The 10696-nt window shown below is 36.6% G+C and overlaps 3 protein-coding genes across 23 annotated transcripts in view; 1 reads left to right on the forward strand and 2 right to left on the reverse strand.

The window, feature by feature from the left end:
* The window catches only part of LOC106868330 (uncharacterized), a 4404-nt gene extending 2313 nt beyond the window's left edge, over nucleotides 1-2091 (reverse strand). The window contains exon 1 of the mRNA XM_014913532.2: nucleotides 1170-2091. Coding sequence (XP_014769018.1) covers nucleotides 1227-2069 — 843 coding nt within the window. The 5' untranslated portion in view covers nucleotides 2070-2091 and the 3' untranslated portion in view covers nucleotides 1170-1226. The remainder of the gene's footprint in view (nucleotides 1-1169) is intronic.
* Nucleotides 1-10387, forward strand: part of LOC106868333 (death domain-containing protein CRADD) — a 29861-nt gene extending 19474 nt beyond the window's left edge. For 2 of the 12 annotated variants that reach the window (XR_008265452.1, XM_052972633.1), the window contains exons 2-3: nucleotides 7937-8086; nucleotides 10130-10387. Coding sequence is in view for 2 of the 12 variants with exons in the window: in XM_052972631.1 (XP_052828591.1) it covers nucleotides 2817-3488 (672 nt within the window). In the remaining 10 variants the exon portion in view is untranslated. Of the gene's footprint in view, nucleotides 1-1240; nucleotides 1358-2143; nucleotides 3807-3838; nucleotides 5699-5819; nucleotides 5955-7936; nucleotides 8087-10129 lie in introns of those variants that run through there. The other 10 variants (XR_008265449.1, XR_008265446.1, XR_008265447.1 and 7 more) reach the window with 10 other exon arrangements.
* LOC106868329 (uroporphyrinogen-III synthase) overlaps nucleotides 9292-10696 on the reverse strand; it is a 63063-nt gene continuing 61658 nt past the window's right edge. For all 10 annotated transcript variants that reach the window (XM_014913531.2, XM_052972629.1, XM_052972624.1 and 7 more), the window contains 2 exons: nucleotides 10240-10335; nucleotides 9292-9489 (listed from right to left, as the gene is read on the reverse strand). In XM_014913531.2, the coding sequence (XP_014769017.1) occupies nucleotides 9370-9489; nucleotides 10240-10335 (216 nt within the window). In that variant the 3' untranslated portion in view covers nucleotides 9292-9369. The remainder of the gene's footprint in view (nucleotides 9490-10239; nucleotides 10336-10696) is intronic.

Raw genomic sequence — 10696 nt, forward strand, 5'->3', positions numbered from 1 at the left:
GGGGGGGGGGGGTGAAATGGTTGAGTTAATGGATCATCACATGAAATGCCTTATGATATTTATTCCAGCTCTTTACATTCTGAGGTCAAACTTTGTCTTTCATTCCATTCAGGGTGCTGGCGAAGGGCTGTGAACTGGAGAAATCTTATTGGACAGGATGCCTTGGGTATTTCTTTCAGCCTTTGCATTCTTAGTTCAAACCTTGCAGTGTCCTACTCGGGTGGTAGACTTATTCTGATCATTGCATCATAGCCAGGCTTTAATAGGCTCCTCTCTGTTGCAAGTATTTCAATCAAATCTTTGGTTAAGGGATACATTTCTCCACCCTTTTTTGTGAGGCTTTGTAAAGGGACATAGATACTATGTCCCCTCTTCACTAACTGGTGACAGAAAATATAAAAATTCAGTCGTAAATACTAATCTTCAACACTGACATAGTCCTCAGCCTGTTTTTTGCAGGGAAGCAAGGAATCCTATTATTTTCTCTTTTATTTGATGCGTCTGGAGATGGAAGCAGTGCTCATGGTGAGACTGATGCTGTTAATGTTCCACATAAACTGTTGCAAAAACATCACCCACATGAGCAAAGTGGGATCTTCTGATGTCTACCATTCTGACAACAGACTGGTTAGCGCAGAGTTTAAGGTTTAGGACAAAACATTGGTGATGAGAGGGTAGAGAATAGCTGAGATCAGTCTGCTCTAGGAAGAGTGGACCAATGCAGTATCTATATTTGATCAATAACCATCAATAGGTTCATACTAAACATATCAGTATCTATCGAAAAGTATCATTCATGAAATGATTATGAATTTAAATTACATTGTAGATCCAACTGTAACATGTTTAATAATTATTCAATAATAGGTAGCTTGCGTGGGAGAAAATATGTTCAGAAATTATCAGCAGTTATAAGATAAAAATACACATTTATTATGTAAGTAAATTACACACGAACGTTTGTCAAGAATCTTATCGAGATTTAGCTGTTTGTCACACGTGTTAGAGTGCTGTGCTTAACAATAGAAGGATATGAAAGACGATCGTCATTTTTATAATAATGAAATAAATTTAGTTGTTACGTTTTAAACGAACTTAATTATGAAACAAAATCAAAGAGGATCAAAATCTTTAACAATGAAGGGATGTGAATAAAGTCATTAAATTACCAAGAGTTTGCGCAACATGATACAAACACAGATCCATCGGAATTTTCCATTAGGTTTTTAAGAGGGAATCGTAGCTGAACGAACCGAATTTTCTTGACGATAGCTCTCGAGAGATTCCTTCATTTTACTCCAGTTTACAATCTCTGGAAATTCACTGAGGGCTTTCAAGAGTCTTACTAATCCACCGGGTAAGAAACCTTCTTTTCGTCTCCAGGCATTAAATGTCACGAACTTCTGCATGTACTCATTGCCACTATTCTTAGCGTTAGTAATTTTCCCCATTTCAACCCCTAATTCAATAGCTGCAGCTTCCCAACCACTTGACACAAACAATAAGACTCGACCAAGCAATCTCTCGTCCAGATCTAAATCTTTAGCACAATCGAGGACGGCACCCACTTCAGGGTCCACCACCGGTGAACTGTCCTTTTCTTCCACGAGTCTGGCCAAAGAACCGAAACCGTTGTTTCTCAGACAGTTCAAAAATTCATCAAATATTCTAGAAATATTACGTCTGTCCTCATTTTTCGTTTTTTCAAGAAGGAATTTGAGAAAACACCGATTTTTTTTCTCTATAACTTTCTCTGCTTGAACAGTATGCATTTCCTCTGAATTAAAGATTGAACTTGCATAAAAATGATCAAGTATTGTTCCTATAAGTATTTCATCGATACCATCCACGAGTTGTTTATAACTTTGTAGAATTTTGTTCGCATTGAAAGTCCTTTGTCCGTCAGCCATTTTCTTACCGGAACCGAGAGTGATCTCCCCTGAATTACAAACTTTCGAAAACTTCTCGCGCACCTGCACGCCACTCCAATAGGCAATGTTTAGGAATGGCTGTCTCTTGAAGTCATATACCTCACGCAAAAGTAGAAGGGTACTCTTTTCTGTTCTCATGGGGCATGTTACTTAGAGAGAGAGAGAGGCGGGGAGAGCTATTCCAAAATTCCTCCCTCTTACCCGTTTCTCTCTCTTACCCCACTCCTACTCTCTCTCTCTCTCATCTACAAATTCCCGCTATCTTTCTTCACGACCGCAACATTTTCTATTCGCATTTCACCTGTAAACATCAAGAACCACATCGTCTCAGTGACTCAGGGAAATGTAAACGTTATGGATATCATCTCTTCTCTTCGGACTAAATAATTAGCAAGATTAGATGGGGAAAATAAGTGTATTTAGGGTAGGCCAACTAAAGTAACTGTATGTAATGTATAACGAACAGTAAGTTTTGATGAGCGCACCCACACACATTTCACTCGTTGTTACAGAGAAGAAAAGGGTAATTTAATTTGTACTTTAGAAATTCACTCTGAAATTAAAAATTTTAGCTTCTCTAAAATCGATTAAACTGAATGTCGGAATGCATGTACATAATTATGTTTATTTGAATTAACTTTAATACACGTTTATACTTTTGGGTTGACGACACTTCTTGCGTTATAACACCGAGCTGAGCACAAGTTATAAGATACGGAAATGAAAGTTATACGCGAAAGCGACCCACATAACAGCACTTTTGAGCGTCACCACATTCAATGTGCATGCGCAGAAGTAGCTGTGTAAAGAGGTTCAACGGCAAAGTTTTTCCAAGCCTTTTTAGTGTACCCACGTAGAACACTGTCTAATCATACTCAGAGCACGATGGCTAACACACAGCAATTCAGGAACTCAATTAAAATTCAGCGATGTCGTGAGGATCTTGTGGAAGGGCTTGATGATGTGTCAGTAAAAGTCATTGTTGATTGTCTTTTGACTAAATTGTTTATCACGCACGAGAATAAGGATGTAATTCAAGCTGAAAAGACTGGACAAGACAAAGCCCGGGAATTACTAGACCTTATTTACCGCAAAGTGGAAAGCCAGGATAAAGTGAAAAAGTCAGATTTATTTGATGAATTCGTGGAATGTCTAAGAAAATATAACTCATGTTTAGCATCAACCGTGGAAATGGCTGATGACAGTGTGCCGAATAAAGCACTTAACATAGATGATATCCTTGTACGTGTTAAAGATATAAATTTGGATGAGAAAATTCTAAAATGTATCTTGATGAACGTGAGCTCTGGATGGGAACATGTGGCTACCGAATTAGGTGTTAGCCATGTAAAACTTAGTATTGCTAAGCAAAACAGCTCAGACGTAGACATCCAGATGTTTGAGGTATTTAAAGCTTGGAGACGCATACAGCCCTCTGAGACAAATGCATTATCAAAACTTCTAGAAGTCTTCGATCGCTGTTCTTATGAATGCAAAACAGACTTGAATAAAATACTTGAAAGTGTCACGAGCCCTCATAAAGAAAAGATAAGATAAAAAAAAATCCTCTCAATTTTGACAGTCTTGTATGTTTATATTAACAAAATACCGTTTATCCGATACACTTGTTGATATGCACATATCAATCTATAAATGGACAAAGAACAGACACGTCGAAAATGAAATTAACCTACACTGCACAGCATAATACTTACTTCGTGGACTGATATAAGACATCGACATGCGACAACCGAAATTATGCATTATTAACAAACATTAAATTTTAATTATTGAATACTTTTCAACGAACAGTTTATTTTCGACTTTCTATATAGAAACTTGCTGGGTGAGTGTGACATCATATCAAACACGGAAGTATGCTATATATTCCTTCGTTGATTTTTAAAAAATTTTAAACGAAAACCTTTATTTATTTATATTAATTTTTTCTATAATAAACAACATAATTTTTTTAAAATTTTCATTATGGATAGTATCAATCGCTATAATTTTATTTACTTAAATATATGTATTTTTGTAACAAACCGTAGTTATTTTTAGAAATAAAGACGGTCTTATTTAGTGATAACTAAGAAAACAGTTAATCTCTAGTTTAAGACTCTGTCACACAAGTGAAATAAAAACAGTGTAAAATGTGTAGTTAACGAATATGAAAAAAAAATGTGCACTGACGAACAGGGGTGAGGTGGGGCGAGGACTCGGAAAATTCACACGATCCGGTAACCCAACTTCGACACAGGGCCACCAAAAGGGGGGGGGGGAAATGGACTAAACAAAACAAGTGTAATAGGTATAAAATTATGTGTAGTTATTCCGTTTACATATTTGTTTTGCAAGATTTTTTATGTGAAATCGTGTGTTGAAACATGTTGTTGTACTTGGGGATAGTAATCTTGCCAGTTTAGCCAATAAAAACACACGCACTGTATATTTGTGTAGTTAATGAATATGAAAAACAATTGCACCGACGAACGGGATGGGTGGGACAACTGCCGGTTCGCCAGCGTGCATTTTTTTTTCACATTCGTTTCCTACACATTGTTTACACTATTTTTTGTTCTCGTTTTTGTGGCTGGGTCCTTAACCAGAGATTTACCAAAAAAAAGCAATGAACTGCAACATAACAATATAATATATTAGAAATTGTTTTGTATTGATGAAAAATAAACCTGTTGCAGTGGTAAGTGAATGGAGTTCGGTGAATTGTTGCAGGAAGCAGGTAATGGAGAGAGTAAGGGAGGAGACACTTTGGGGGGTGAGGGATTAATGCAAATGCTAGGGGAAAGGAAAGAATAGTGTCAGGGGTTAGAGAGACTGAGTTGGTTGGGTAGAGGGGATCGGGAACTATGAATTGTATAAGGGTGAAAATGGAGAGATTGGTTTGAAAGAGATAGAGATGAGGGGAGTGAGGAGCTAAAGAACTTGAGTGGACATGTGTCTGTGAAAGAATGATGAGGGGGAGGCCAGAGAAAGAGAGAGAGGAAGTTGAGAGGGTGTTGAGGCAGCAGAGAAGCTATGGGGAGTTAATAGAATGTTCGGTGTTGAATTTAGGGTCCATAAATTAGTCTCTGTTTAATTCAGTTTTCATTGTTTTTGAATATTTCTGTAGTTGCTTATTTTCAGTTGTCCTTAACTATGTTATTGATACTTAAGATGCAGACCAGCCATGATAAAGCAAACCTGTGATCAACGACATTCCAGTTATGACCATCCATCCTGTCTTTCATTCAAAAAGTATACATCTAACACTGTACTATCCAATGCATCCTACATTTTCCCAAGATAACCAGATGTGACTTGAGGGAGATTTATCTGCTATTTCTATCAGGTTGACTGATCATATAGAAGCTTCCTCATATTAGTTTGGTAGTGTAATGGTATCATGCTTGCTTTACTTTCTGTTAGTTGTTCATACTGGAGGGATATTTGTTGGTCTGCTTTCACATATTACCTTCAGATTGCAATGTAACTTTCTCCTGTCAATAATGTCAGAAGGTGGTAGGGTCCTTTCTGTTTTCTTGCTTACCAGAACCTTGATCTTTACTTAAGTCCTTTCGATTCCAGGTTTTGCTTCCAAGCCTGGAATTTCTGTTAGATTTGTTTGTTGTTCATCTGAAGTCCCATATTCCAATGTAGTTCGTCTGAGGTCCCTGTTTTGAGTGACTGTCGAAGTTGAACTGGATTGAGATATATGGCGAGGAAAACATTCTTGTAAACGAAAAACGTTTCTTGATAATTAACATTCGGTGAGTGAGTCTTTTGTTATGGTTGATAAATAAATGTAATGATTAAGTTGTACAACTCATTGTGTTTTCTCTGCGAGTTCCCGAGAGGAATGCAACAATTTTTTTTCTACTTCTGTTGCAGTGTCTGCTATAAGAGAAAGATCAATAGTATATAACTATTCCCAGGGACAACCGGTCTTGAAATCTTGTGTTACGGCCTGGGAGACAATAACGCACAGGAGTGTTTTGAGAACTGAACCCTGGTGAACCCCTACCGGTATACTAAATTTATTACTGTACTCCTGGTTAACTCTCACCTCTAACATACAATATTCATAAAGCACTCTACCCCAAACTTCTTTAGAGCCCACTGTATCACACAGTGGTGTATACTGATGAAGGCTTTCTCCAAGTCAACAAATGTCTAGTACAATGGTGTATTCTTAGCCAAATATTTCTTCTGCTGTAGTCTGACTATAAAGCTAGTTTGACAATAAACATGACATCTAGATTGTGTCAGACTGATGTTATATTCCCCAGAATTGAGTCACTAAAGAACATAATGGCATGCTTTTGCCTATAATATCCTTTAAATAAAATAAATATTTAAGTATTTCCTTATTATTTTTATTATTAAGGTGCCAAGATGGTAGAATCATTAGCGTGCTGAATGAAAGAAATGCTTAGTGTTAATTTGACTGTTGCTATTTTCTGGGTTCAGATTCCGCTAAGGTTGACTTTAATTTCCATCCTTTCAGGGGGTTGATAAATAATGTACCAGTGGAACACTAGGGTCGATGTAATTGACCGATCTCCTCTCCCCGCAAATTTCAGGCCTTGTGCCTATAGTAGAAAGGATTATTATTATTATTATTAAAGGCAGTGAGGTGGCAGAATTATTAGCACTGGCCAAAATGCTTAGTGACATTTCTGCTTTTATGTTCTGAGTTCAAATTCTGCCAAGGTCGGCTTTACTTTTTATCTTTTTGGACTTAATATGTAACAGCTGAACACTGGGGTCGATGCAATTGACTTGTTCCCTTCCTAAAAATTGTTAGCCTTAGGCCAAAATTAAATACCATAATTATTATTATTATCCTTATTATTTTGATGAAAACTGAGCTTATTTTGCTTGTATGATGGAAAAAGTCAGCTGCCCATATCCTGTAGGCTAAGGTGACACTTATTTACTGATTATGTTTCAAGGTCCCTGCTGAGAACTCTTGCAGTTCCAAGTAATGATGAATTTTGTAGGCGTCTCATCTTTATGTTTGTACCAATCTTTTTGAGCGATGTTTGTAGTTGAGTGCTGATACTTCCAAGTGTGTTAATCACTATTGGTATCATACCCCTCTTCTATCATACCCACTCTTTTTATTGTCCACAATCTCTGTATTTCCCACTTCAATTCATCATAGTTATTCATTTTTCTTCAATTCTGTTGTCATCAGGACATGCTATGCTAATTATCAGGTTGTGTTTTTCCTTTTCTGTTCACCACCACAATGTCAGGTTTCCGATGTCTAAACTTATGCTTACTCTGAACCATTGCATTCCACAAGATCTCCATTCTCAGTGATTCTCTCTGGGATTTTGTCATACCATGCTTTTAATCTTTCTAGGTCATAATTTCCACAGAGACCCCCCCAACAAATCATTCTTGCCACATTGTCTTACTATCGTTTGTATTTATGCAGTGCCAATTTTGGGCATTCACTAACAATGTGCCATACAGTTTTGCTCCTCTCACTACACATTCTGCATTTGTTGTTCTCACTTGTGTTATCAATTCTGTCCTTCAGATAGTTTGTTCCTAATGCTTGTCCTTGTGCCATGTATATTAGTGTTTCTGTTTCTATCCTCAAGTCACTCCCCTGCATCCATAATCACTAGTCTTCAATATCTGTCTTGACAGTCATATCTCTTGCAAACTGTCTGTACATTTTTTTCCTTCCATGCTATTTCTTTTTCTTGAGTTCTTCTCCTCTTTAAGTTTTTCTTTCTTTACACAGTTATCAATTTTGATGATACTGCAAATCTGCACCTGCTTCAGCAATGCTTCCATGGTATTTCTTACATACCACCCTAAGCTGTTTCCCTCTGATTGAACACAATCCTGGCATCTGATCAAATGTCTCCCAACCTTTCTTCTGGATAAGTACAACCCTTCAATGTCACACTTGGGATGGAATACTCCATGCGCTGTCAATATTTTCCATGTCTTTGCATCCATGCTCATTAGTTCTTTTCTTCTTCCAGTTTATGATTCTAGCTCCGTACCAAAGTAATGCTCTTACTTATTCCATCCAATCAATTTCGAGCCACAACACCAATCTCAGTCTTCAGAAATATTCTTTACTTGGCTGTTCTTTCATATCCTTCTCCATGGTTGGACTCTGATATACCAAGGTATTTATAGCTTTCCTTTTCAGCTTGTTTAATCACTTCTCTATTGGGTAATTCTATCCCTGCCTGGTATTGAACCTTTCCTCTTTTCAGGTTCATTATACCACACTTCTTAAGTCTGAATTCCATTTTAACATCAGCGTTAAAACAGTGGACTGTGTTCACCAAAGAACTCACTTGTACCTCATCCTTGCTACATAGCTTCCAATCATCCATAAAGAGGAGGTGGTTGGTTTTTAGAGATTTTTTTCTTTGACTGATATCCCAGGTTCACTTTCTTCAGTATTAAGGGTCAGAGGGATCATGGAAAGTACTACTACTACTATTACTGGGGATGGATTCGTATGAAACTTTCAGGGATGTTTGGCATTGTGACTGGCATGAACTGATTAGATTTTGGGATCGATCCAGTACCGGACAAGGATTCTGGATTATCTCTTATATTTACTTTACATGAAGTATTACAATCTTACATTAACTTTCAAGTCTTTTTCAATTATCTCCCTTCATGTTGTAACTCTTTTGGATGATGAATTTGTTAACTTTGGCTTGTATTAGATAAGGATAAGCTATTTATTACTGTTATTAAATTTTCTACACCCACCTTAACATTCCATGACTACCATTGGGATTAATTAGGTACCAGACAAAGAAATCTGGACTATTTTCCGTTTTTTTTTTACTTAATTTTTGAGAACGGTTGGGTTCATTTTTAATATTCTCATTTGTAACAGCAGTCGTATTTATTTCAGATATTCTCATTTTGAAAATCATCTCTGGCTAATCATTGAAAGGACGTTGGTGTTGTCTCGGTGAAGATGTGTGTCCTCTGAATGCTCTTGTTATTACCGTCATTATTATTGAGTGGGAGAGGAGCACATGCCATCAAAGTGACACTGGGGAACAAATATATGAAGCCCAGTATACCCATTATGACTACCTGTCTGATAAGGGTACACCACGCACATGCATCACAACCATATGTGTGCATGACGTGGTGATCTCAGACCAAAATAAATAGCGCATGATCTTGCAGGTGGAGCCCAGTTAGAATTTTCTTCAGATAGAATTATATTCATAAATTTTTGGTTATTATGAAATACCTGTAAATTTTAACATTCTCTGAATGGTGTAATAACTGGATTTATATGTTCTTCTTCACAAAATTCTTGGGCCTGGGACTAATTTAGAAACAATTATTACAGTCATAAGTATAATAATAATTATTTATTTTACATTAAATTAGATTGTTTTGTTTTTTTTATTTATATTTGAATAATCAAAAATCAACTGAGCTCTTTGATGAGTTTAACCAAATCAACAGGTGTTGGGCCTTTCGACACACCTGATATCTTGATTGATTTTGCTTTCAGCTGCTTCTCAGTACTTGGTCCCAATGCCAGCACCTGAAACAGAAAACCATGGCAACAATTCAATAATTCTCCAAACACATGACTGAAATTTTTAGGATTCTTCTTAGACATAGGGGACACAATAACTGTGAGGGTAACATTCTGGTCCCTTGGCCTACATTCAGCATAAATGCTGCTTGCTTCAGAATTTAAGCTAAATGCACCTTTTATTGGAGGTGTATTCAAATTTAAAACGTTGAATGCAAAAAAATGAAATAAGGAATTTAGAATTAATATTTAAGTGTAATATACAAAACTAAAATGCAAATGAAATATTAAAAATTGTAATTTAAATCTAAGTAAAAATCCAATCCATTCTATTGACCTTTGATGGTTGATGAACACTGAAACTGGGACGTGTAAGAAAAGGAAAATGGTTTTTATGTGATTTTGTATTGAAAGGGCTGAGTAATGGCTGTGACTCTTTGCAGGGCCTCTGACAAACAAGGGGAAAGTTAACCTCATACTGCAAAGCATGGCACAGTACAGCTGTACCGGCATACTGATACATTAGCTGATATCCACGAAGTATCCCTCTTGACATGTGATCCTCCACGACCACCACCAGCTGCAATGATTTCAAACCAGGTTATGCAAGACTGTATTTAAGGGGATCTTATATTTTCTCTTTCAGAGTGAAACAAGGGTGTCATGTATGTTAAAGGTAAAATGGACGACAAGGACCATAGAAACATTGGAAACAACTGTTTAAGAGATAGAGAGAGACAAATGAATGTTACAAACCTTTGATTGAGACATATCCCAGACTGGAGTTATAAAAGGCAGTGCAGAGTCGACCCCGGAAGGACTAAAGAACACAAGATATTCTGGTTGACCTTTCTGTAAAAGAAATATGAAAAATAAATAAATATATCTATTAAATCTAAAACAATATGGTAGAATGTCCTTATTTTTTTCTCTTGGAAGCACATGGAAAAATATTTTGGAAAAGTTGACAGTGATGATGAAGATGATGGCTATAGGGGTGAGTAAGTATCTTGACCAAAATCAAGTGCAGTTAAATATTGCTTCGGCATTGAGTTAAAGATACACCTTCACCACTCATACTATTAAAAAATGCAGTTGAATGAGTTATTAAAAAAAAAAACAAAAAAAAAATTCTTTACACCCCCTCCCCTAACAATTTTATCAAGTTTTGACACTTTAGAGACAACAAACAGATTGTTCAGAAAAAATGAGA

This window comes from Octopus bimaculoides, chromosome 14 (genome assembly GCF_001194135.2).
Source record: "Octopus bimaculoides isolate UCB-OBI-ISO-001 chromosome 14, ASM119413v2, whole genome shotgun sequence".
Taxonomy (NCBI): domain Eukaryota; kingdom Metazoa; phylum Mollusca; class Cephalopoda; order Octopoda; family Octopodidae; genus Octopus; species Octopus bimaculoides.